The sequence below is a fragment of the Amblyomma mixtum genome, chromosome 5 (genome assembly GCF_055824585.1).
Source record: "Amblyomma mixtum isolate Tamu chromosome 5, ASM5582458v1, whole genome shotgun sequence".
In the NCBI taxonomy this organism is placed as follows: domain Eukaryota; kingdom Metazoa; phylum Arthropoda; class Arachnida; order Ixodida; family Ixodidae; genus Amblyomma; species Amblyomma mixtum.
In genome coordinates, this window is record NC_143016.1 from 71015898 (window position 1) to 71043312 (window position 27415).

Genomic DNA, 27415 nt, shown 5'->3' on the forward strand with positions numbered 1-27415 from the left:
TCCGCCACAGCCGTCACTGTTTTTTTAGGGAAACTGGCCTTCTGCAACCGGTGGACTTGCGTTTGGTTTGCAAGCTGATCCATTTTATGCTGGCATGACTTCTGGAGAGCACCACGCAGGCAACTTTTTGCAATGCCGCGTTTGACCAATTTTGAATGGGCCGAATTAGACGCTAAATTTTTTTTTTTTGTGCGTGGCTGGTACGACCAATAGATGCGTCCAGTCTGCCAAAGAACGAACATAACTCGAGGAACTGGAGGCACCCGTTCATCGTTAACTTCATGCGTGAATCTCAGCTTGCCAGAACAATCCCCAAAAAATCTCTAAAACACATTTTACAACTTGTGGTTTGTCGCTCTCGTTATCAACATTCACAAAAACAATAAAGTCATCCCCGCACCTAAAACACTTCAGAACACGTTTTTCCTCTTCCATGCACGCTGCAACGCGCTTGTCAAATTGACCTAAAAAGATTTCACTAATAATCGGTGCTATGCAAGAGCCTATGCAAATTCCACCTTTTTGCACGAACTGGTCGTCAAAACAAATGTAAGTGGATGAGAGCTAACACTTAACCAAGGCTACAAGGTCATTTACTGAAACCCCGCTACTATTTTGAAACTTGACAGCCCCCCCCCCCCCCCCCCCCCCCCCCCCCGCTATCAATCCGCTCTTTTCCAGCTTCTAAAATCTCTATTTGGGGAATGAAAGTATTTCTCAATATCCATGGATTGGGCGCATTTCCACAGGCGGTGCATGAGGGTGGCCTTGGTCGCCCCACAACTTGAGCACAGTGAGGGTGAAAGTTGTTTGGTACCGATGGAGGAGGTAAGGTGAGCTGTAGCAGTTTGTCTGCAGTTGCCGGCAGACCGCACTCAATATTGTCTATATTGAAATTGGTGTATGGTACGGATGGACCTTGACGAAACCAGTAGTATGCTAATAGGCGCGAACGAGCACCCATTAAGAATTGTAGGCGCGGTGCACGGTGGGTGCGATAAAAATTGGTTTAGATCTCCAGGACAATCTCTCCAGGATAAAACATGCTAAATTTTATAAGGAAACTGAACGCGCAGCGCAGTCGTCTTGAACTTGCTGTGAATGTAGCGAAGAACCTAAGCGCGTGCTGTGGTTCCGTAGAGTATTGTAGTAAAGCGGCTTACAGCCGCTTTTGTCCACGTTACCCTTTGTTCGCAACTGGACAAGCTATCCACTTGACAAATGCAGCAGCGCCACATGGATTAGCAAATATCACCTGGTTAACATGGAATAGTTCCGCTATGCGGATAGTTCTGCGCGAATTTTCTTCCTAAGCCTATCACGATAACCAATGCTCGGAACAATAAAAACGAGAACTATCCCTCAAAAGGCACCGTTAGCAACTTTCAATAAAATGACCATAAAATGATGGGCGAGGGGCATACTGTGCCCCACACATGAGGCCGTTTATTAGCAATTACTGCCACTCCGCAGCCACTGTGCGTTGCTGTTGTAGATCGGCCGCAAATTTTACGGCTTCCCACGGATTGCCAACGCGATCCGACTTTAAAGCCGACTTTTGTTCCGTCTGCAGTCAGAGTGCAGTCCCACGACGGCCGCGAGATGGGATGCAAGCTGTGGAGGCATGTCCAGGACACAGTACGCTGCAAACATGTAGCTTCGGTGTCGATACGCCGTGAAAATGGCCAAAGAACTGTGGAAGAATGCGCCAGGCTGCTTCCCAGTCGCGAACACGCAGTGTCCACCATGTCAAAATTCATAGCCAAGTCGTGCTATTGCGGCTGTCGCTGTCACACTCGTACATCATGGTTGGAAACAGGCGAACTCGTGCTCAGCAGTCACCAATGCGGTCTGTGGTCGGTAAAAACGGCTTCGAAGCAGGCACTGTACCCAGTGGGCATCAGTCGTTGAGAGCAGGATTAAAACTGATACGAGAACCAGGCTTAAGCTTCTTCCAGTGAGTTCGCCCGCGACATGGCGCGGCACAGAGTGCTCAAAAATGTGGAAAGTTCGAAACCACACAAGCTCAACTGGTATAACGCAACAGTGGCATATAATACGTAGACACTGTTGACGGCGGTTTCGTTCTTCCCAATTGCAAAAGGCTGTGCCAAATAGCAGTGCATTCCTTGGCAACGTCCGTGGCTCCATGCAGACGATCTTGAACGATGACAATATGCAGAATACATGCCTGCGCTTTTCCGGATAAATAAATTTTTAATGCGATTTCTTCGCAGTAATTCATATAGTTTGCTGAGGAAAGTAATTGCCAATATTATTCAAAATCAGGCCCTGTGGTCATTTGACTGGGGATGTGCTCGGGTGTCGACAGACACAGGGCCGACAGTGTTTCAAAACGAACTCAGTCCAGACGGAGATGGATGATAATGAAATTTCCCGGCAGCCCGTCGGTTTGAACTGTCGCTTTCCGACGAGCTCCGGTATGAGTGATGGGTGCACGCGGGCCCCCTTCTCGGGGCTTGGCTGGCTGCCGTGGTTTCGTATCGAAACACAGCAGCTTGCACCCGAGAGGGGCCCCCTACCCAAGCTGCACCACCTCACTCTCCAGCTTGTGGAGCGTGCGCCACACGCCGAGGACCCCGCAGGCCGAGGGGTCGTCTCCATGCCAAGCATTACGCCGCTGCTCGCGATCGCCCCTTCGGCAGCGGTCCTCAAGGCGGAGACGGCAGTCAGCCCGGACGAGGTCACACCTGCGTAAGACGGACAGTGTATACTTGTGGACACGAGTATGCCTAAGATGAATGCGTTGCATGACATGTGCATCAGGAGCATTACTGATCACTTTGTGCGGTGTTAATGTTTGGGGTATTTATAGTATTTGTAGGATGGCGAGCCCCTACAGTGTGCCAACTACGCACAGAATGTTTGAGCTCGCAGCAAAACTTATTTTCAGAATTGGATTCCTCGTTGTAGCAGAATTTTACAATCGAGGACTGTGGTAAGCTCACTGCAGAGACTTTGTGTCCATTATTACAAGCGCAGTTTGCCGATCACTACTGCATCAGGTCTATGCACACGCAGCTCCTTCACGTTTTAGCGAAACAATCTGCTCGAATTTCAACACCACGTTTCGGGAGGCACCTTTCCCTCATGGATGTGCCACATACGGTCTATATAGACAGCTCGTCATAACGCTTTGCTAAAATTCTTCAAGGTCACGTCAGATTTTGAAATGCAACCAATTTTACTCAGATGGGCGCAAGAGTAACCCAATTTTGCTCAGATGGGCGCAAGAGTCACTTTCTGAGAACTGTTAAGAGTAGTGCAGGAAGCTTCAGTTCTGGGCCCTGTGCTCTTCGTAGAATTCTACCAAGACCCAGCCGACAACGCCGGCGTGAGAGTCGCTTTGTGCTGCTGCCATTGATTTACTGGACTGTCATTGAACATATATGTGAATGCGAGTGCACGTCAATACACATACATAGATATGGGCACATTCGATGTTGTCGCGTCAGAAATGTCACTATCATGACATTCACAGAATTATAACACGTTCCTAATTTGCTTCTCCTCTTTACAATCACACGTGCCCTGCTTCACTCACCGGCAACGCGGATCAGCACTGAGCTGTCTGCTGACTTGCTGCCGGTGCGAATGAGCGTGGTCGTAAAGTGCCGGTACCTCGTCGATGACGGCGTGCAGCTGGGCGTTGGCGCTGGCTCCGTGGTCTCGTTCGAGATCATTCAGTGTAGGCCGCACGGCTGCGCTGATGTCCCCGACTATCTGCATGCATTCACAGCGAAGTCAGTTTCAAGATGTAAAAATACTAGAGCCAGGACTTCTGACCACGACAGTACTACACTGCTACGCCATCACTGTGATTTTATTTCTTTATTTTCTTTGCTGAAGCGGCACCATAGTGTCGTTACACCTGTGCTTCAGCTAATCAAAAGAAGCGAACAAAAACAACTTAAAACGTAATTAAATTAGACTCGTTATGGCATGCTGGTGGCACTGATTAACTCTCTTGGTACTGAGCAGATGAGGGATGGGAAAAGAGGAGCTCTTTAGGACATACATGACGTAAGCTAACAGTCACCGAAACCAAGGAGCATAGGAGATGTTTCTATAAGTTTGGTGCTATCAATGGGAGATTAATAGGGTTATTATTTAGAGATAATTTCTTAGAGAGCAGAAGAAAAAAACAAGCACATGCCAGTGGTGGGATCTGAAACCATAACCTCCGAATTTCGCATCTGGTGCTCTAGCAAGTGAGCTATGGCGACGGCTGTCCAGTGTTCTGCTTTTGAAGGTATTAATGTGAAATTTAACTGAACATTGAGTGTGTTAAACAGCGAACCGTTAGTTCATGGAGGCGGACGTAGTACGTCCTTTATTACCGCGAGTGCCACGTGAAACGTGATGGAACGCTGGGGGAGGAAGCTGGGCGAGAACCCTCTTATGCTACCTATGACTTTAAGACTGCCAGAACCGAGTTCATCATTCATCGTTAGCTATTGAGCAGAAAAGGAAAGGGAAAGAGGGACTCAGTATGACATACATTGGTTGAGTTATGCATGACATATGCCACAGGGTTATGACGTATACGGTGTTGATTAGGATTGGGTAGCCTATGCAGGCAGCTAAAAAGGATAACCAGCGGGATCGCGCACTACAGAAAAGCGCTGCTTCATGCAAGATAAGGTAATGGGTAATTACGAGAAACTAGAGCACACACTAGGCACAGAATAACTGAGCTGAAGCGCGTACCACAGCGCTCATCCAGGATGCTTTGCTTCTTAAGCTCATGTATATTGTAATGATACTGAGGTAATGATACCGATTCACCTCGCCATCAAAGCTGCTGAAGGTCATAGACCGTTGTTATGTCGAATTCTTTCCTAGTATTTTTTCTAAGTTATACTATCTAAAGAAACTTAACAATTTCCTTTGTATTTTCTACAATTACGACACTGGTCATCTTTCTCTCTGTACTTACGAGCCCCTTTCCTACTTCAATTTTCATAGCTGTCGATCGCGAAATTGCATGAAATGTGAAAAGCCAGCGCGGATGAATTAAAGAAAAAATTTCGAGAGGTTATCCTTTAACCTTTGTTGATAGACATGCGCATTAAGTTTCGTCTCGCTTTGATCGCTCCCTCAGTCTACAGTACTTCATTGCGCATTGCGATCAAGTAGGGAGCACTGCCTTTGCTAATCTTGTTCACTGTTCACTGGCAATTTTAGGCTAGCTACACACCTGTCTTTGCAGGTTACCACGGGAAATTGTGTGAGAATCGCTTTTTTTTCGAAGAATATTTCAGTGCTGCCCTACAGCAGGTTTGAAACCTAAGACAGTGATTTCGGTATTTTAATCTCTAAGTATTATCTACCGTAACAACTTATGACCCAGCCTACACAAATCTGTAGGTGCATCAAAAGAATTTTCAAATGCTAACGAAAACATTTGCGGCGCTAAACTCACAGGCTTAGCGCATTAATCAGCGAAAGCTGTTATAGTTTCGATTCAGACATTTTGACCAATCCCACCCTTCCATCCTCCTGCGTTCATTACCCTTTCTCAACCCTTTCGCACCTGCCCTCTCCAGCCTCTTCCCAATCGTTGAAGGACAGTTCCCTCTCTCCACTTTGCTACCTGCCACTGTTGGCAGGTGAAGGACACTTACTTTAATTTATGCAATTAAATTAAATTAAAAAATAGAGGGGACTCGAAGTCTGCGATAAGGGTATGACGTGGTCATGTTAACGGGTGAATGCCCATATACGCGGAATTGGCCATTTGACTTTACATTCCGGGATACCTAGGAGTCCTCATACCGTTCCTGGAGCAGTGGTGCAGCGGTTAAGCGATGCGCCACTGCCCTGCGATGGCAGGTGCTGCCACGGATGGAGCTTGTGCGAGAAAGGCGAGCGACCAGCCATTAACAGCCACCTGCCGTGGTGGTCAGTTTGCTCACAATCTGGTGGGCAGGTTGTGATGACGCCACGAGGGTCACGTGACCTAGGTGGTCCATGTAGGGTGCTTCTCCGCAGTAACTCTGTTACTACGGCTGACGCTGTAGACTCCCCGGCAGATTGCAGAACTATATGGCTAAACCAAAGCTATAACAGCTTTCGCTGTAAAATGCGCACTTTCTGGCCCAGTCCACAATTTTGTGAGGTTTTAAGAAATAAACCTGTCAAGCTAGTTCCGGAAAACACCAAAAATATTCCTCCCATCTCTTCATCGGGCGCATATTAGAAATCTTCCCGGTTGACTTTAGAGGACTTCAATCCACTGCAAGAAGTGTGACGTTTGCTTTGCTTTGCTGTGACCTTTGCAGAATGAAGGAAACTTCTTAACATTTTTTTATAGAAATTGTAGGTTTCGCTGCTGCGGTGGCAGCGTGGTTATGGCGCTCGGCTGCTGACCCGAATCGATCCCTTTTGCGGCGGTCGAATTTCGATGGAGGCGAAATTCTAGAGGCCCGTCTACTGTGCGATGTCAGTACACGTTAAAGAACCCTAGCTGATCGAAATTTCCGGAGCCCTTCAATACAGCATCCTTCATAGCTTGAGTCGCTTTGGGACATTAAACCCCATGAACCAAAACAAAGCATAGGTTTCTTCTAACTTAATGCATATTCGATCTCTATTGTGACGACAGCTTTATGAATAAAAGAGCTACCGAGATATTTGTGTGGATTCATTTTCTCAGTTAAATATTTAGGTTTTCATGTTTTAATATTAGTTTTTCTGTCGCATGACCCTATAGCAGTAACTGAACAAAGAATTCAGAGCCACCCGGTTAGTTTCCTTATGGCCATGAAAGGGATTACCATAGGTGCACATTTTAGTTAACTGTTGTATGCGTCACAAATTTTAGTTTCTTTGGTTTTAGTAGCCGAAATATGACATGCTATGCCATGCCCTTGATTTAGAAAAGAACGTGGCACTCCGTGAGAAGTCTTGTGAGAAAGGAACCGGCGTTTCGGGGCCGGCGCGGCACCTTGTTCAGGTTTGACTGGAAGGGGCGAGAGAGGCGCTTCTTAAACCTTTTTTTCTATGCTAGGCTGGGTTGGGAAGAATGTGCGTTGTTCTGGCGGTGAGGGGCGGCCTTTGCGGCGTCAAGGTCATGTGAGTTTGCCTATGGCAGGCAGCCTTGAGGTCTGTCTACCTTTCCTATTTAAGTGTATTAGTAGGAATGTCAAGCGGTAAATAGGTGGCGGTAACGATCGAATGGAACCAGAGAGTCTGCCGACATGAAGCACACATGGGAGACCGCAAACGCGTTTCACATACCTGCATCGTGGCGTCGGCACTGCTGGGCCGTGAGCAGGGACATAGTAGCGTGGCGTGCACGTCTCGGAGCTGGCGGTGGCTGCGCGGAGCCGCGGACTCGACCGAAGTAAGCAGCGCGTCACTCAGCTGCCCGCCAGTGTTCCGTGAGTCGGGCCTTTTGCGGCTGTGAGGATTAACTGCGGCGAACAGGTATGCTTCTCTGTTAGCCTATGGAGCTGAGCAGGAAAGCGTTAGTCACAGCAAATGAAAACTCACCTGGAAGCAAAACGATGACAGCAGCCCGGCCTGGAGCAAACTTGTCTTTGGCTGCGTCCAGGCTGCAGAAGTAGAGGAATGTGCAAGGTATTTTTGAGCTAACGTCGGAGGAGAACCCAGCAGCTCTTACACTTGGAATACAAGCTTCGTTTCAATGCATCAAGAAAGGCCATACACTACGCTGACAAGAGCTTCACGTGAGTGCGAGTCATGGAAAACATGACCAGGATAGTTCCCGACTGACAACCAGAAACTACCGATGGGTCCATGCAGCCAAAAGAAAGTGGGGTGCTAAGAATTGTAAATTTAATTCTGGGGTTTAATGTTTCGAAGCCACACATGGGTTGTGAATGACGCCGGAATGGAAGTCTTCGGATTAATTTAGACCACCTGGGATTGTTTATCGCACGCTGACGTCATTCAACACACAGGCGCCTTTGGCGTTGCACCTGTGCCCACACGCCGCTGCTACACGATAGTGCAGACTAGCGCGTCTCGGTCAGCATCACCCAGCTGAGGGGCGGGCTGAGATAATGGCCGCAGCTGGCGCGGGTTGTGGTTAATTTGAGGCCAATGGGGCAGACAGTTGTCCTGCTGTGGACGTTATTGGGCGCATGGGGACGACGAATAACAACACGACGGTGCTGGACACTGCTAAAACGTGGTGCGGTCGGTATGCGGCTGTTACTACCGTGAATACACATCACGAGACATTTGTAGGCAATGGGTGCGCAATGTTTCGTTTACACCACGGAGAAATGATGCCAAGGAATGCGTCGTTAATTCGAACTCTGAATTTCCAGTACATATGAACCAACGCTTCGCTCCTTTGAACATAATGCATTCCTAAATAATCCTTTCAATTCAACTGCCACATTATTCCAATAGATTTTCGGTACCCTTCGCGGTAAAATCACCGAGAGTTGGTCTGCGCCAGCAAAAAAGAAAGAAAGTGAGTAGCGGTAAGGAGAAAAAAAAATCTCCACAAGCACAACTAGCTATTGCTGGTGCAAACACATCCTAAGGAAGCATGTCTCATATACTCACTTTTGCTCACGCTCTTCAATCTTGTCGAAGGACTTGAGCAGGCAGTAGGCGATGCGGAATGTCTCTTTCGCTGTGCCATGGTGGTAGAAATGGAAGTCCAGCAGCTGTCGACAAAGCAGACAGTCTATCAGTAAAGGCAGTCCGACCTGTAGACGAGGCACAGGTAATAAAACGGAGAGGCTTCCCTTTGCTTTAAATTACCGGCCATGTCTAAAAATATGCTAGACATAATTCTGCATCCTGTAATACACTTCTGTTTAACTCAAGACTGCGCCAAAACCTAACCTCGACCATTATGATTTCAAGTCATACAAAATTTATCTAATTTTAGCGAGGGCAGCTAAGCAACTTGCATTCTCACTCCCAAACTTATTCATAATCATCCAGTTCACTGCTACGCCCACCCTGTAATGTTCCAGCTGTGTCCACTTTATCCTTGCAAACTTCTTTATCTCATCCGCCTACCTGCCGCCTCCTGCTCCTCTCGTTTTGCTTGGAATTTCTCCGCCACCCTAAGGGATCATCGATAATGTGTTTGCCACCTTACACGCCAATGCCATGTTCATTTCCTTTCCTTGATTCAAGCTAGGACATCCCAAACTCACGTTCGTGCCCTTACTTTTTCTGCTCTCATTAGAAGCAATGCACAAAAGAGCCACAACTAAATACAGAACAAAGGTTAACAGAAGCAACAGAGCTTTGAAAATACGATACATCTGAAAAGGCACAGTATTAAAATTGCAATAGCATCATCATAAGCCTGACAGGAGGGTCATAGGTGAGCAGAAACTCAACCACGTTGTCGACCACTGTAAGGGTGGTATCTTGAATTTGTGGACGGAGTAAAACAAACGAAAAAAAATTACATTATGGCTAAGGCATTTTGGCCGAAAATTCCAGTCGCCAGCTGTATATCGTTCCAAATAATGTTGTATTAATCAGTTTGTTTTGACGTTTTCTTTGGATCTTTCTTGCGCGTTGTAGATAGCCGGCGAAATATGAAAAAAAAAGTGGCAATCCTTTGCTGCGTCGCAACCGCAGTGACCTCAAGCGCAAGAGGCGAAACGCCGGAAGACGACTATAACCGTCTCACAAGCTGTTTGCAGCACTACGAAAGGTACAGCTCTCTCGTCCAATCAGGATGGCGCGCACTACATTAGTGTGTTCCTACGCGCCTGTGGTTCGATCCACCTGATGTCCAGGTGGCTTCTTTCTACCTATAGCAGGGGGCGCTTGATGTCTTTTTATTCTTTTCTTGGTTTGTTTTTGGACAGGCGGACGCCCGTTCCAAAGGGACTAGCCCCACTTTTTTTTTTTTGTCGCAACCTGTTCTCATCAGTTCCTCTGTTGTCGCGTCGCAGTAAATTTCAGTAATCGTGTCATGTGCATATAAATTTATTTACTCCAGCGTGCCGAGGCAGCCGAGTGTCGATGGTGGCGCAATGCAAAACAAGCCCCTGTGCTGCGCGAGAGGCAACGCACGTTAAACGGCCCGCGTTCAACAACACTCGGCCCGCGTTCAACGTCTCCGTTGTCCACTTGTAAAGCGTTCGCTCGCTCACCTGCGTGAGTTTTGCCGTCCTCTTGATGAGCGCATTTGTACTCCAACTGCCCCGCACTCGACGCGAAGCGCTTCAAGAACATTTAAAGCCACCTGCTTCACCTGCTTGGGGAAACAGCGCACTGTCGGTGTAGAGCACACAGGAGACAACAGACTCGACCGACGCCATGTTGGAAAGTGGCGACGCATCACTACCTCGCAGCAGGCCTCCGCAGAGCTGTGTCCGTACGGGCTTTGTCTGGTAATTTCACCAGTGATTGAAACACTCCCTACCATTTAAATATACCTGTCCAAATCATGTTTTTAGTTGCAATGCTTATTGTTTTGATTAATAGTCATACACTCCTCAAATATTCGAGGGACTATTTTCTGCGTTTCTGCAGCCCTGATTGGACGAGAGAGCTCTACCTTCCGTAGTGCTGCAAACATCTTGTGAGACGAAGTTATATAGGCACGCTGCTTACCGCTGCGAACCCACCCTGCCACCCTGGCAGGTGGCAGTTAATGGTTGATCGCGAGAGTTTGCTCACCCAGTGAACGCTGCGGCCTATTGCAGCAGTGCGGCGTGTCTGCCTCAACATTGTCAGCGCTAACCCATGCAGATCTCTCTCATCTCTCTCATCGCACCACATAACCATAAACGCGATTCAAACGTCCATTGACATAGGGAGCCAGTTATGCGCGCCTTCTTTCCTTAAAATCATCGGAGTGAAAAAAATTCTCAACGCGAACCAAAAGCAACACAGTAAACGCCGACGGCTTCCTTCAGTCCCTCGGACTTATTTTCCATATCTGCCGACGAATCCCACCGAGCCGCCCCGTCTACAGGAGGAACGCCGGTGGCAGGCAGCGCGAGCGGTCGCACGCCACGTCGGCTCTACCAATGATCGCTGTTATTTGCGGTCCTCAACTCTTTCCCGTAGAAAGCTTGGCACCATCGTCTCCGGCAACCTAAGCGGCATTCGTGGACACCACATTTGCCAAGGTGCGCTGAATTTTGTTCCATTTTCAGTGCTTTGAAGACCTCGCCCCATCTCTGCGGCGCTAAGCCTGACGGTGGCAAGGCCTGCGCCGGCAGCGTTCGGGGTTTCCTCTGGGATTCCTCGGCAATGGCGGTCCAAGGCCAAGTCACCGGATACGATCCCACCTCCATAGGGACCGTTAACATGGAAACCGTTCAACATGAAGAGCCTCTTCCCAGCGAGGAGGAATACCTCCAAGACATGGTCCGCGTATGGCGCGGACGCAGGAAGACTAAGGCCTCCAGGGACGCCAACACGGACGCCGGCCAGCAACGGGTGGCGGGACGCTCTGCACATGTGCAGGGCGAGAACGCTCAACATGCAGCTGTGCAACAAGCAAAACAGCCCCGGTGGCGGCCGCAACACACGCCCCGCATCGGGAAAGACGAAATCATTGTGGTGCTTAAGCCACGAGAAACCATCGACCTGAAGGCCACCTTAGGTCCCGGACAAGCCGGCGCTGCCGTTCGCAGCATCCTCGGGGACGCCGCAAGTGTGGGGCTTGCAGTGTGGCCCGTGTGGGAGCAAAATGTGCTCGTGTGCACACTGAAATCAGTGGAAGCTGCGGAGAAGCTGCTCCGGGACGTCATGCTGCCGGTCGGAGGCCGCACGCTGCTATTCCGGGGCCACCCTAAGCTCTCCGGCGAATTCTGCAAGGGCGTCATCACCGTCTCCCCGGACGAGACATCTGAGACTGTCAAGAAAAAACTCAGTGAGGACCCCAACGTACTATCCGTGCGCAAACTGGGCAAAACGCAGGTTGCTGTGGTCACCTTTGTGGGGACAAGGGTGCCGCGTACCGTGCTTTATAGTTGCGAGCGTCTCCCCGTCCGCTTCTATAAGAAAACGATCCCTGCCTGCCCTCGCTGTGGCACGGTGGGGCATCGGGCCGACGCCTGCCCGCGGCCGCAGCCTGGACGCTGTGAACGCTGCGGGGCTCAGGTTGCTGCTGCTCCTGACGGTGGCCCAGCTGAACATCAATGCTCCCCGTGCTGCCTCATCTGCGGAGGCAGCCATCCCACCGGAGCGCCTGGCTGCGCGGGCAAGTACCGCAAGGTCGTCAAGCCGGGACGCCCACACACCCCAAAGCAGAAGCAGACGCCGGGACCCAAAAAGGCCCAGACGCCCACGGCCGGACCCAAGCAGGCCCCGGGGCCCAAGCCCGAACCCAAGAAGGCCCAGTCCGGGCCGCCAAAATTTGTGAAGTCCGGGAACCCGACGAGGCCACCGGTCCTGAAAGCCGAGGATTTCCCACCTCTGGTACCGCGCCAAAATCAGGTGAGCAGTTGGAGTGGGTTAGTTTCTGGGCCCACCCCCCCTCCCTCCCCCACCGAATCCGCCCTACAGCGGCAGGTAGAGGAGCTCAGGCGCCAAAATCAAATTCTCGCCTGTAAAATTCAAGAATTAGAAGCTAAGCAGGCCGGGCAGTCCGAGCCCATGCAGAACGCTGAGCCCGAGGATAGTGATGACGGATCCTCAGTATCATCTTGCCTAACTAGCGTCTCGCGGCAAACCGCGGACACGGTGGTCGATTCGGCCCCCGCGGACGCCGGCCGCTTCGAGGCCCTGGAGCGTAAAGCCGAGCAGTTGGAGGAGCGGGTGGCAGCGCTCCCGAACCAAATTATGATTGCGGTCCGCGAGTCCTTTCAGGACATGTTCAGTTCCGCATTTGCTACAATGCTTCCCGACATTGCGGCCCAGGTGACTGACTCTGTCCTTAAGGCGGTGCAGCCCTGGGTCAGCTCCCAAATAAAAAATTATCTCTCCTGCGACTCCCCGCAGCTAAAACGTAAAATAGCTCCTCGACAGGCAGCGGAAGAAAGCGGTTCCGGGCCGATAGCCGCGGCGTTGATGCAACCCCTACCTGGGGCTGCGCCGGCCTCCGAACCGAGTGGCTACCCAGCACTGTAAAATAAAAACATCAATATGGCTGGCAAACCTTCTCAGAAAGCTAAAAAATTAGACCAATTCGAAATCATTCAATGGAACTGCAGGGGTTTCAGAGCCTGCAAAAAATCTCCAGCTCTACCTGCAGTCCCTTGGTGACATGCCGGCGCTTCTTGCTTTGCAAGAGCCCGGCAATGATGCTAAATTCTCTGGGTATAGCTCGTTTCAGGGGGGCCCCTCGACCTGCATCCTGGTGCATAAAGCATACACCGCGATTCAGGTCGATCTTGATCTGGAGACTGAGCAAGAATACACCATGGTGAGGGTTCTGCCTCTCAGGCGTCGCGACCCGTCAATACATGTGCTTAATGTGTATTGCCCCCCGCATAAGCCGCGTGTTACTTTCAGCGAAATTTTCTATCGTGCTCTCAAGTCGGCTGACAATGAACCCCTGGTGATCATTGGGGATTTCAACGCACCCAGTCTACATTGGGGCTATCACTTCGAGAAATCCAGGGGACGCAAGCTGGCGGAGCTCATCTCCACCCTTCGTCTTACGTTGCTCACGGATCCGTCTTGCCCCACACGTGTGGGCAACTCGGTCACCCGTGACACGTGTCCTGACTTATCTCTGGTTAGGAACACTACAAACGCCACATGGGAGAACCTGGGGGATACCCTGGGCAGCGACCACTGCCTTCTCCGCATCACGCTTTTGGCGAAGGCAGCCCGTAAAAAATGGGGCCAGGCGAAAATAACCAATTGGCACCAATTTCGAATTCAGGACGTCCCTCTGGTACTATTCTCTGACGGCTATGCGGAGTGGGCAACACAGGTCACCAACATACAGAAACAACACACGCAAACACTTCACACCACCGACGAGATCCCCGCAGTGGACAATCACCTCCTGCATCTGTGGGAGGCGCGCCGGAGCTTAACAAAACGATGGAAGAAACACAAGACGAATCGCAAGCTTAGAGCTCGTATTGCACAACTTACGGAGCAGGCTGCGGCATATGCCGCCCAGCTCACAGACACCAATTGGATAGAACGCTGCAACTCGGCAGCGCGTCAGATGAGCTCGAAGGGGACTTGGCGTCTCTTGCGCAGCCTCATCGACCCTTCTCAAACGAAAGGGGAGACGCAAAAACAGCTCCGGCGGGCTCTGCACGGGTACCAAGGTACGACGGCGCAACTTGCGGACACTTTGTGCGACAGGTATCTCTGCCGCACAAACGACCCGGTTGGGCCCGAGTACACGTACTCCGGCAAGCCAAATCAGGATTTAGACGCCCCTTTTGAGTTGCATGACCTTAAGGCGGCCCTGGCTAAAATGCGCCGAGGTGGGGCACCGGGTCGGGATTGCATAACAGTGAAACTGTTGGCGAACCTCTCCGACTGTGCATATCTCCATTTGCTACAATACATAAATCAGATCTGGGATGGGTGTCCGCTCCCACTCGAATGGAAAACATCCCTTGTAACGTTCATCCCCAAAGCAGGTAAAGCCGTGACTACGGACAACTTGAGACCCATCTCATTAACCTCGTGTGTGGGAAAGCTCATGGAGACGATGGTTCGGGATCGCCTCTCTCCATACATGGAGGGTAAGGGCCTCTTTGCAGACACTATGTTCGGGTTCCGCCCGCACATGTCTGCACAGGATGTCCTACTCCAACTACACAGGGACATAATACGACCCACAGCCATGCAACAAAACGACAAGGCCATTCTCGCCCTCGATCTTAAGGGGGCGTTTGACAATGTTAAACATGCCACCATACTCTCTAACTTGAACACCACTAACTGCGGGGCGAAGGTCTTCGCCTATGTCAGAGACTTCCTCTCTGCGCGTCAGGCACTCCTCCGGATCGAGGACGAGGAGTACGGCCCGTACTCTATGGGTACACGAGGTACACCACAGGGGGCGGTGTTATCACCGCTCCTTTTCAACATCGCCATGATGCACCTGCCCGGCCGACTGGCTCAGGTAGATGGCATAAAACACGCACTCTACGCAGACGACATTACAATCTGGACCACCGAGGGGAGCCTTGGGGATATAGAGGACCGCCTTCAGCAGGCCGCCACCATAGTCGAAGCATATGCTGCCGACTGTGGTCTCCAATGTGCTCCCGCCAAATCAGAGCTTCTACACGTCAGGACAAACCACAAGGACAACACGTCTCTACACATATCTCTGTCAGGCGGTCCCATCAGAGAAGTGGCGGAGCTCCGGATCCTGGGTCTGTTCATCAATAACAAACTTAGGCCGGACTCTACTATAGCGAAACTCAAGAGCATAGGTGAACAGGTAGGGCGCATGATCCGCCGTGTTTCCAACAAGCGGGGTGGTCTGCGGGGCAGGGACGCGCTACGGCTCGCCTATGCCTTCGTGACCAGCCGGATCCTCTACGCCGTGCCGTACCTACGCACCACCAAACAACAAGACGAGCGCATTGACGCCATCATCAGGAAGGCAACAAAGCGAGCACTGGACCTCCCGGTGGCTACCTCCAACGCCAAACTGAAGGCGTTGGGAGTGGTAAACTCCTATCAGGAGTTGCGGGAGGCCCACCTCGTGAACCAATATACGCGGCTATCGCAGACGGTGCCTGGGCGCCGCCTGCTAAACCGCTTACACATCCAACACACATGCATACCAGAGGGGACGGAGAACATCCCGGTGCTGTGGCGCCACATGCTCTTGGTCGCTCCGCTCCCGCGTAACATGGACATGGCTTCACATGAAGGCAGACGACAAGCGCGGGTTCGCACGCTTGAGAGGCAATATGGGTATAAAGAGGGCGTCTATTACGTGGACATCACAGGGCCGTCGCCCGCAGGATTCTTCACGGCTGCCGTAGTCCACCGGGGAATGAATGTCGATGGGCTATCTTTTCGGGCCCCAAATTCAACACGAGCGGAGGAAGTCGCAATAGCTCTCGCTGCCGCCGATCCAAAATCGAAAACGGTTATTACAGACTCTCGCCGGGCCTGTGAACATTATCTTGCAGGCGAAATATCACCTCTGGCCTCGCAAATTCTAAGACGCGCTCTCGCCGATCCAACTCGCACAAAAGTGATCTGGGCTCCTGGCCACCAGGGTCTACGAGGCAATGAGGCCGCTGATGCGGCCGCCCGAGCGCTCACACACCGGGCTCCTCATCCTAGCTCTCATGGCTCAGAAGCTCATAAACCGCTTCTGCGGTTCCGCGAAATCCTAATTTATTATTGCGACAGCCACCGTCTCTACCCGGCACCTGCCAAGGGGCTGAGTAAGGCGGAGGAGCGAACTCTGCGGCGCCTGCAGACAGGAACCGTTCTCTGTCCTGCAATAGCAAAACACTTCGATCCGAACACAGATGGGCGCTGCCCGCACTGTGGAGAGATCTGCGATATCTTTCACATGGTGTGGGCATGTACTCAGAATCCTCACCTTCCCCCCTCCCCCACCCCCACCCGAGAGGCATGGGAGACTGCCCTCCTCAACTGCTCCACACTGGAGTCCCAAAGGGCTCTGGTCAAGCGGGCGCGAGACGGGGCCTCGTCATGCGGTGTCCCGGACTAAGGATACCGACCATGCAGCAGGGTTATTTATTTTTTTTTAACCCTCAAGCTCTCTTGATTAAAGTTTTTCACCGCCACCACCACCCCGTCTACACATACCATGCAACGCCGGATGGCGCTGCGAGTGGCTCTGCCAGCTGCGGTGGTTTCTAGGCTACGGCTAAGCTCGTGGTGTGGCCACCGGGCACAGCGAAACGGTGAGAATATGGCCAATGGAGCTCTCGCTACGGAACATTCTCGTGATCCAGAAGACATGCTCAGCGCTGAAAAGGAGATTGACACGGGGATGCACACCTCAGTCGGGGCCCCTGAGCACGCCCACCGGTTCGGGGTATCCTCTCGAGGCATGGTCAGCGGGCGTGGCTGCAGCCTTCGCATGAACCGTGTGGAGGTTGCGGCCGAACTCCCACTGAAGACAGCAGCTTTGTTTTACCGTTAATCTGTAAAAAATGAACATTTTTGGTTTTATTTTTTTGGTTTTATTGGGGTTTAACGTACCAAAGCAACTCAGGCTATGAGGGACGCCGCAGTGAAGGGCTCCTGAAATATTGAACGCCTGGAGTCCTCTAACATGCACTGACATCAAACAATACACGGGCCTCTAGAATTTCGCCTTCATTGAAATGTAGACAGTTCTGTGGTATTGTTTTCTGTAGTTCTGTTTATAAAAACTAGGTGGCGCTAGGCACGCGCCCTATCTGGTTAGCTGACTCATACATCTGTATATAGATTCATCATAAACTGTGAATAAAGGGGTTGGTCGAAGTACGTGGCGGGTGCTTGACGTGGTGGTGCTCCGGCGGCTCCGGCGCATTCGGGCCGGGCAGTTCCCCAACGGTAAGGGATACAACAGTTCACTAGCAAGCTATGTTAGCAGTAACTTTGAAGAAAAAAACTACGGTAGAAATAGTGAACTAGTAGTCTGTGCTCTAGCGTTAAGAGGAAGAAAAGATATTCAGAGATAGTGCATCTCAGTTGACAGGCGCAAGGTAGACGGGGCTGAGTGCCTGTAACCGGGCGCTCAGTCCCGTCTACCTACAGGGCGTTCTTTCAATGATAGTGGTGACAGAAAAAAATGTGCCGTATAACCAATTTGAATTCAATAGGAAAGCTACTGCAGAAATAAGAGAAAGCTTCCAAGAAAAGGTAGACAATGTAGAAAGTAGCTATTCTTGCTCCATGCTAAGAGTGTCGTGGAGGATACAGACGGTGTGATTACTTTAATAAAATTAAAAAAAAAGATGTTAGGATTTTCACCTGCTTGCAATCAGCGTGCATGTGATGGCGACGTGAGTAGGAGACAGGTGACTGCGGATGCAGGCGCCTGTAAAATGTCCGAGGGGCGACTGAATGAGACAGCACAGACATGAGAACAATGAAGATGTTCCGCTAGGGAAGTGTTGATTCGCATATTGATGACTCTCAAAATGTGCCATAACTGCTCTTAAGCACCTGAAGGTGGTTGGTGTACCGGTATGACGTGGTGAGTAAGACCAGCCTTCTCGCCGTTCAGATTTCTCGTGTTTCAAGGGTGCCATATCCTCTCTGCGACACGGCTCAAAATCGAACCATAGGGCCTTCAGACTTTGCGAATAGTGTAAGTTAGACAACGACTACATTAAAAATGAGGAACTACAGTGAGAAAAAGCATTGAGTGACTGTGGGATTGTTGTCTTGTTACTTTATCGAGAGCTGCGAGGAATATAATAATGCCGGTGAGAAACGTACAACTCTCTCACTGTTGTTAAAAACAACCAAAATCAGAAGCATTGTTTTCTAGTCCATTCGGTCTGGAACTACTTCCACTGAAACGCGCTTACAGTTCTATGCACTGTGCGGAAAAGTTTACGGAAAATGGGTCTCAACGCCCCAAAGCGACTCAAACTATGACGGACGCTGTAATGGAGGGCTGCGGAAAATTTCACCCACCGGGGGTTTTTCAACGTGCACAGACATCGCACAGCACTCGGGCCTCTAACATGTCGCCTCCATCGAAAATTCGACCGCCGCGGCGGGGATTGGACGACATGAGCTAAGGTGATCTCTCTAGGCCTAACGTAAGCGTGTTGACGTGCGCGTGGCTTCGTCGCAGCCTATTTGTGCTTTCAAAAAAGGCGGCAATGCTGCGCAGTCATTCGCGCTCTCTCTGTTTTATCTGACACCCTGCATTATTCCGGAAACGAAAGATACCTTCGTGCTAGAGAAGCCTGGTCGCATCGCTGGTGAACCGATGACATTCGTTTCGCTTAGGACTGCGTGAGAGCTAAAGCCTGATGCCGAGCATTCCGTTGTCTGCCTGCCCCGGTGGGACTCGACATCAGAGGACTTTGCCAAGAGAAGAATGAGGCTTAGTACAAAAAGGTTCCCTTACCTGCCGGAGGTCGTCTTGCTCAGCTGCGGGGACGCACAAAGGACCGGCTGCTGAGCACGAGAGGAACGCACGAGGAACACGGGGATGAACGTGTGGCTCGAGCTGCTGGTGAAGCGATGATGATGATGATGCGCGGCTGAGAGAAAGAAAAAAAAAGCCATGGCTGAAAAGTGGAACAAGACAGTTTGCATCAAAACCAAAGGATGATGCTTTAATTCACATTTTTTAAAGAGAAAATTGACTTTTCAGGAAAGCAAACGGCTCAACAATTCTTGGTGAACACCTGAACCGCGCCGTAAGAGTGAGTGAGTGAAGAAACTTTATTTCCGCCAGAAGAAGACCCGTGCCCCTCCGGGTCCGCACGCAGGCGTCCGGGGAGGGGCAGCGTCGCAGCTGGAAGACTAGCAACGGTATAGTCGCGCAGCTTCTGCTGCCAGGCGGGTAGCGTATCGTTGTATGCTAAGGTCGGCACTTCTGAGTATGGTCTCCCATTCCTCTGCATTATTGATTCTGCCATATCCTGGGGCACTGGGGCATCTCCATAGTATGTGTTCGAGTGTAGCGGTATGCCCGCAGAAATCGCACACCTCCGCATCCTCCCTCGTGTCACCTCCTGTCCAGCTCCTCCAGAGCGGGGATGCGAAGTTTCTAGCTTGGAGTCTTCTCCAGTCATAGGCCTCAGCCGAGCTAAGCGATCTATCCGGAGGAGGATAGATCCTTTTGTTCTTTTTCTGAATGTCTGTGATGCTATTAAAGGTATTGGTTTCCTCTTTAGTGCTGAATTCGTATGAGGTGTCCACGGCTCCCCGAGGTAAAGAGGAGCGGGCGAGCCTGTGGGCGGCCTCGTTTCCAACCAGACCCGAGTGGGCTGGGGTCCAGATAATTAGAATATTGTGGGCTGGGATAAAGTCTTTTAGATATTTAGCCGCCATTTCGTGGATGCGTCCCTTGCTGTAATTTCTAATTGCGGCTTTGCAGTCGCTTACTACGTATTTGGTACCTGGCTGAGTTAGAGCGATCGCTATTGCAACCTCCTCCGCCACAAGGGGTTTTAAGTCAAGGTGTCTTACAACGCGTAACGTTCTGCCTGAGTCCCCGACGGCTACGGAGACGGTGTCTCCTAGCGTGCCTACCGCGGCATCAGTGTAGGCCACGGTTCCCTGTGGCATCTTGCCTAGCTTAGCAGTCAGCTGTGCGACCCTGCTTTTCCTTCTGCCTTTGTCGTGGATGGGATGCATGTTTCTAGGTATGGGAGCGATAATAAGATGCTCTCTTATTTCTCTTCCCAGATCTGTTCTGGTGTTCACTGTGCTATCTACGGTTGCCCATTTCGCTAGCTCTAGGTATTTCCTTCCTGCGGGTGTGGATGTTAGCCTTTCGATTTGCGATGTTCTAACCGCTTCAGTCAGTTCTCTCCAATTGTTATGCAGGCCCATTTTCTCCAGTATATCATTGGACGTGGAAATGGGCAGCCCTAGCGCTCGTTTGACACATTTTCTGATGATTGTGTCTAATGCCTTTTCTTCGGTTTTGTTTATTTTCAGGAATGGGGTTGCGTAGCATATCCTGCTAACGATGAAGGCCTGCGTGAGTCTTAGTTTGCTGGACTCTGAGAGTCCTTCCCCCCTTCTAGATACCTTTCTGAAGGCTCTGACGACAAGTTCAGCTTGCGCTTTGAGCTTGTCTAGCGTACTTTTGTTTTTCCCTTTTCTGTTAATATACATGCCTAGGATTCTTATTTCATCGACAATTGGTATCGTTCTATTTTCAAGTGTAACCTCGATTGCCGGTATCCTTTGACTGCGCTTGCTCATTGCTACAAATAGCTCAGACTTTTGCGGAGAGCAGCTGAGACCCACGCATTTCGCATGCTCGTTAATGATATCCGCTGCCTTCTGTAGCTTTTCTTTCATTTCTGATTCGCCTCCTTTGTTTAGCCAGACATTTACATCATCTGCGTAGAGGCTGATGTTTAAGCCTGCTATCTCTCTAAGCTTGCGGGGAAGGTCCCTCATTACCAGATTAAAGAGAAATGGGGAGAGGACAGCCCCTTGTGGGGTTCCTCTGCATCCCATGGGCAACTCATCGGATGTGATGCCCTGAAAGGTAATGATAGCAGTCCTGTCCCTTAGGAACGATCGGATGTAGTTATAGGTGTTTTTTCCTACAGCTATCTCATTTAGCCCATCAAGGATGGCGTCATGGCTGACATTGTCAAAGGCTTTCTTAAGATCTATACCTAAGATCGCCTTCAGGTTGCCGAGGTCCAGCTGATCTACTATATCTCCATAGAGCCTTAGCATTGTATCTTGGGTGGTGAGCCCAGGCCTAAATCCGACCATTTCATCTGGCCAGAGGCCGTTATCCTCCATGTATTTGGTCAGTCTGGTCAGGATGACCTTCTCAAGCAGTTTCCCTACACATGATGTTAGTGAGATGGGCCTGAGGTTCTCCAAGCTCGGAGGTTTGCCTTGCTTGTGTATAAGCGTGATCTTGGCCTTCTTCCACTCCTCGGGGACAGCGCCTGCTTTCCACACTTGGTTGAGATACCTAGTGAGGCTATTTATTGATTCTTCATCCAGATTTCTCAACATTCTGTTTTCTACTCTGTCGAGCCCCGGGGCTGACCTTCGTTTTAGCTTCAGCAGTTCCATCCTGACCTCGGCTCGTAATATGGGGGCATCCAACTCCTCATTTGTTTGTAAGAGAATGCAGGAAAGTGGGAATGAAAGAATAAAGAAGAAAGAGAGAAAGAGGTGCCGTAGTGGAGGTCTCCGGGATAATTTCTACCACCTGGGGATCTTTAACGCATACTGACATCGCACAACACAAGGGCGGCTTTGCCTTTCGCTTCTATAAAAATGCGGCCGCCGCAGCCGGATTCATTCCCCGGAACTCCAAATCGGTAGCCGAGTGCCTTAGTCACTGAGCAAGCGCGACGGGTACTTTTGCGTTTGCCAAATTGGTTTTTGAGGAAAGAAAATGGCTCAGTATCTGTCTCACATCATGGTGGACACCTGTTTTGCCTGCATGGAAACGCGGCAAAGAAACCGGGAACCTCGGCTCATTAGTTGAGGGCTCTAACCACTGAGCCACCACAGCAGTTTTTTTTTAGAGTGAGAGAGAACAAATATTTAATGGCCAGCAGAGAAGGTGCGCTCCCCAAAACCCGAGGCCGCAGGCCGAAGATGTCAGGGTTTGGTTTGGTTTGGTTTGTGGGGTTTAACGTCCCAAAGCGACTAAGGCTATGAGAGACGCCGTAGTGGAGGGCTCCGGAAATTTCGACCACCTGGGGTTCTTTAACGTGCACTGACATCGCACAGTACACGGGCCTCGAATTTCTCCTCCAAAGAAATTCCACCGCCGCGGCCGGGATCGAACCCGCGTCTTTCGGGACAGCAGCCGAGCACCATAGCCACTGAGCCACCGCGGCGGCGAAGATGTCAGGGGAAGACACTGCTTTTGGCTTTTGATGCTGGCCGGGATGTGTTCTTTGGCAGCCTCCTCAGCCAGTCGGACGAGTTTCCGCTGGGTCTCGGGGTCCGAGTTCCGCAGCAGGGCTTCCCAGGCTACTTCACTATCGATATTCAGTGTCCTTCACACGGAAAAAGATCATTTCCAGACAATGCGGTCGAGGGACCCCCCTCGCCCAGTGTTGGCATTGAGCCGATCTTAATTCGGGGAACATTGCGTTCAGGAGAACTGGATTCGGGTATGTATAGGCCACCAGGCTATCGCCTGTTTCTGTTCTAGCGACTTGTCCGGCGGTGGCGCCAGCCTGCGCTCTAGTCTGTAGTGTTGTGAAATCTCTCCGAATTTTACCATGCACTCTTCGCTCCCTTGGTTGAGGGGTCCAGAACCAGTCTGGGGGTAAATACCTCGGGCAAGCTAGTGTGCCGCCTCGTTGCCAGGGGCGGAGGCATGGTCTGGCGTCCAGATTAACGCGATTTTTCTCGCAATGCTCCGTTGTGATAAAATTCTCGCCGCAGAGGGCAAAATCATGCCGCTATCGAAATTTAGGACCACATTCTTGCTATCGCTGATTATGAAGTTGCTTCCGTGCTCACGCAAGCTAGCGCTATTGCAACTTCTTCCGCCTCTACGGCTGCCCTGGTTCTGATCGTTGCGGCGGTAACCGCTTCCCCTTGCTCGTCCACTATCACGGCGACTGCCTTACGGTCTCGTCCGCACTCCGCGTGTGTGTACGCCACCAGTTTGTGCTGCAAGTTGTAGCGTCGGCCAATCCCAAACCTGTAGAGTAGCGCCCGGCCAGTTTTTTTTTTACCACTGAGCCTCTATATCTCAGCTACACGCGCCGCTTCTTCCATTTCTGCCCAAATGTTGTGCACACCGAGCGACAAGAGCCTCTCGGTGGACGTACACCCAGGTAGTCCTAGAGCTCACTTTACGCATAAACGCATCGGCGCATCTGTCTTGGCTTTTTCAGCCATCATTAGGTCAAAATACGGCGTCGCGTATACAATCCTACTGAATACAAAGGCCTGCACTAGCCTCATCAGGTTCCTTTCTTTCAGCCCGCGTCCTTTGCTCGATATTCTTTTGTTGATGTTCGATGTGTGCACCAAATGGCGTCAGGCCGAGGACTCTAATTTGCTCTACCTTCTGGATCTCATTCCATTCTAATGATACTCGAATATCTGCTTGCGTCTTGCATCTGAGCCGTTTTGGATTGTATACGAAAATTTCTGACTTATTTGGGGAGCATGTTTGACGATTATGTCAGTTGTCTTTTGTAGTATAGCTTCGATTTCCGAGTCACTGCCGCGATTGATCTACATCGTGATATCGACAGCATATAAGCTGAAGTTAAGTCCCTCAACTTTTTCCAATTTTGCCGGAAGCGCCAGCAGGGCTACGTTAGAAAAGAATGGTGATAGCACCGACCCTTGCGGGATACCCTTGCTTCCTAGTTCAATGGCTGGGGATTCCGCATATTGAAATTTTATTCGAGCCGTCCGGTTAGAGAGGAAGTCCCTGACGTACCCGAAAGTCTTATTTCCGATGTTTAGGCTTATATGACCCTCTATGGTAGCCTAATGTTTGACATTATCAAATGCCCTCGTAAAGTCTAGTCTTAGAATTACCTTTGCGTCCTTTGACCGCGAGTTTATTATGTCGTGCTTTAGTTCCAGCGTTTTGTCGTGCGCGCATAAGCTGGATCTGAATCCAATTATGGTGTGGCGCATGAGTCCCTCGGGCTCGAGGAATATGAGTAGTCTAGTTTGCAGTACGTGCTCCATGAGCTTTCTCACACAGGATGTTGGCGATATGGGTCTGAGATCTCCGATTATCGTCCGGTTGCCCGGCTTGGGTATTAATAATACGTCCACGGTTTTCAACTGTTGCGGCAGCTCCATTTTTTCCCAGTATTCCTGCATATATTTTGTTAACCGGTTGACTGATCCGTCATTCAGGTTCCTAAGCATTCGGTTTGTTGTCCCATCTTGACCGAGGGCCGAGTTTGTGCGGAGTTTCCTTAGCTCTGCCCTGAACTCTGCCTCTGTTATAGGGCTGTTGAGTATTTCGTTTGGTTTCCCGGTATACTGCGGGAGTGTGTCCCGCGAGGTGTCACCTATATACGTCGCCGTCAGTTGTGCCACGAAATCTTCATCATCTCCCTGGAATGCATGTCGGACCTTTGCTAGTGTAAGGATTACCTGGCTTTTTGTCTTTTCAGGCTCCACTAGGTGTCTGAGCATGTTCCGTGTTTAGACCAGGTTCATTTAACCATTTATGGGATCGCACCTATTGCCCCAATTCTGTTCGCATAGTTTGAATGCCTAGTGTTCTATTTCCATATTATGTTTCGCTAATCTCCTGCGGAGATTGCGTTTCTCTTTTTGTTTGTTAAGACACCTTTCCAGACCCTGTTTCGCCTCCCACATGTGTAGGAGTCGACTATCGGCTACTTCTGCGTCTTGTACCTCCGATATCGCAGTTACCCTCTCCACATCTGATTTTAGTTGCTCCCTCCATTCTGCACTGTCGCGAATGGGCTCTCTGAAGTGATCCCACTTTATCACAGTGGGCGCCTACCTTCTACACCTCTTGAGGTCTTTCGGTACAAAGTGATCGCTGCCGAAATTCAAGCCTGAGTTGTACCACTTTGAACCATTGGTGTTTTTCGAGATTGTGAGGTCCGGGGACGAGTCCGGACTGACGCTGTTTCTAACCCTCGTCGGATCGGAAAGGTCAGTGTGTATTGTTAGCCCGAGATCTTGCAGATCCTGCCATAGCTGCCTTACTTTTACGCAGTGTTCAGGGTATCCCCATGCTGGATGATGCGCATTAAAATCCACAATTATAACGATTGGTTCTTGCCCACTGATTTTTAGTGCATTACGCAGCAAGTCTCTGAACAGGGTGAGCTCACGGGCTAGTTGGTCATTCAAAATAATTTCAACAGCGCATGCTACACAAGGACACAAGACGAGGAAACACTGCAGCGCTCGTGTGTGTGTTTCCTCGTCTTGTGTCCTTGTGTAGCATGCGCTGTTGAAATTATTAAAGGTGCACTGAAGAGGAATCTGAACTTGTCTTTTTGCCGCGGGAACTCGATCTACACGTTCCGAGCTTTCTTAGAAACTGCGATTTACTGCCCTGTGTGGCCGATTTCCCCAATTAAATCGAATTAACGTCCGGCTCCCGCCTTTTTTTTGAATTCTGCCTCGTACGGTGGGCGGAGTCGACCAACGCGTGGAGCGCCTTTCACCCAGTCCCGTGGCGGCTTGCCGCTCTGCCATCGGCGGAGTAATACGTAATAGTCCGTAGTAGCAAATAGTCTGCGCGTATTTTTATTTCTTCGGGCTTATTTTGCGGCTATATTATCTGCGAATGAAACTATTTAATAATGGAAACCTAAAAAACAAAATAAAGCGAAAGCAAAGCCTCCACGGGACTGGGTGAAAGGCGCTCCACGCGTTGGTCAACTCCGCCCACCGTACGAGGCAGAATTAAAAAAAAAAAGGCGGGAGCCGGACGTTAATTCGTTTTAATTGGGGAAATCGGCCACACAGGGCAATAAGTCACTGTTTCTAAGAATGCTAGGAACGTGTGGATCGAGTTCTCGCGGCAAAAAGACAAGTTCAGAATCCTCTTCAGTGCACCTTTAAGTCTCTGAATTTTACCTTCCTCTGCTTTGGTGAGCTATACACGTTTAACACAAACAGTTTCGGCTCTGTGCACTTGCCTGTGAGAATTTCTATGATTATGAATTCTGAACCTCTCGCTAATCAAGCTCGTGTTGTATTGCCGGAACCTTTCGTTTTACTAACGTCGTTACTGTCGATTTTGTGCTCTTATCGCTGTGAAAGGCCTGATACCCAGATAGCTCTGCCGGACCCCCGGTTTCCTGCAATCAAACACTAGTGGCGTAATGGTTAGCAAGGCCGGGTGTTCTTGCAATATCGCACCGTAAAACAGCGCGCTAACATGGAGTGCTAACATGCGTTAGCACTCCATCGATGGCACTGACAAGAAAAGAGATTCAACCTCGACCGTCATATTCTCTTCACACACCGCCGGTGACGGCTGCGGTGCCGCATTTTGCATTTTAGACGCGGGAGTGGGCAACCTAGCCTTGGTTTTCTTGAGATTTTCATTCTTGCGCTTTTGACCTTCTATCTCTTTACTGAGTTTCTCGATCGTACTTTTTAGTACCCCGATCGTTTCCTGCAGTTTCCCTATCATGCCTCTGAGATGCTCTATCTCCTTGTCCTTTCGATCTTTTTTAGCCAGGGGAGACCCTACCGAGAAGCTGACCTCCTTGCGCTCCTGGCTGTTCGCCCTCTTCTTCGCCGACGCATTTGGAGGGTCCTTGGAGCCAGCACGTCCCCAGGACTGGTCTCGCCCCCTGGAGCTGAAACGTCCCCTGGCCCGGTCCCCTTCTTGAGTCTGGAGCCGGAGCTATAGCGTTTTCTGGCGTCCGTCAACTTTTCCTAGAAACGAGAAGGGCTACCTTGCATGCGATGAGTCCTTCCCAAAAGTTGGAAGCGGTAATGTCGACGGTACATTTTGGATAATTATTTTTTCAAAATTTTTAGGCAGCGCTTTGTTGGCAATTTTGTTATGCTATGCTTTGAGCCACAGCGTCGACAGCTGCGGATAAAAACCTACCAAGCAATGTCTGAAAAAAAGCGGAACAAGTCCAGTAACCCTCACAACTCTTAGTCCTGTCCATTAACGAGAGAGATAGAGAGATAACTTTTATTTTTCAGCTCAAGTCCGAGCCTTCTTATCTGCCCGTTTGGTGGGCGTCCATTAACGACCTGTCCTTAACGTGCCAAGAATGTCACAATCAGAAGAGTTTCGGAGAGCGGCGGCTTTACTGTTTCTGCGAAATTCGTTGCCAACAGCTACAAAATATCGCTGATGCTAGCGTGTTTACGTGGAGAATAAACACGAGTTCTTGGTACG

At 50.3% G+C, this 27415-nt stretch overlaps 2 protein-coding genes across 2 annotated transcripts; one reads left to right on the plus strand and one right to left on the minus strand.

Moving 5' to 3' along the window:
• Positions 1-707: 707 nt before the first annotated feature.
• On the minus strand, positions 708-19853 carry LOC149342599 (uncharacterized). The gene is made up of 7 exons (XM_089544968.1): positions 18980-19853; positions 16903-17048; positions 8566-8669; positions 7519-7580; positions 7264-7439; positions 3566-3744; positions 708-2711 (listed from the first exon to the last, which is right to left on the minus strand). The coding sequence occupies exons 2-7, from the start codon at positions 16984-16986 to the stop codon at positions 2540-2542; spliced, it is 777 nt and encodes a 258-aa protein (XP_089401094.1). The 5' UTR covers positions 16987-17048; positions 18980-19853; the 3' UTR covers positions 708-2539.
• LOC149342600 (uncharacterized) lies at positions 10712-27413 on the plus strand. Its single transcript, XM_089544967.1, has 2 exons — positions 10712-12426; positions 26734-27413. The coding sequence occupies exons 1-2, from the start codon at positions 11236-11238 to the stop codon at positions 26758-26760; spliced, it is 1218 nt and encodes a 405-aa protein (XP_089401093.1). The 5' UTR covers positions 10712-11235; the 3' UTR covers positions 26761-27413.
• Positions 27414-27415: the final 2 nt, after the last annotated feature.

Coding starts and splice junctions, on each gene's coding strand:
- LOC149342600 (XM_089544967.1), top strand. CDS start 11,236: ATGGCGGTCCAAGGCCAAGTCACCGGATACGATCCCACCTCCATAGGG. Junction 12,427..26,733: donor TGGTACCGCGCCAAAATCAG/GTGAGCAGTTGG, acceptor GATCTTTTTTAG/CCAGGGGAGACCCTACCGAG.
- LOC149342599 (XM_089544968.1), bottom strand. CDS start 16,986: ATGCGAAGGCTGCAGCCACGCCCGCTGACCATGCCTCGAGAGGATACC. Junction 8,670..16,902: donor GCTCAGGGGCCCCGACTGAG/GTGTGCATCCCC, acceptor CTTTGTCGACAG/CTGCTGGACTTCCATTTCTA. Junction 7,581..8,565: donor ATTGAAGAGCGTGAGCAAAA/GTGAGTATATGA, acceptor CTACTTCTGCAG/CCTGGACGCAGCCAAAGACA.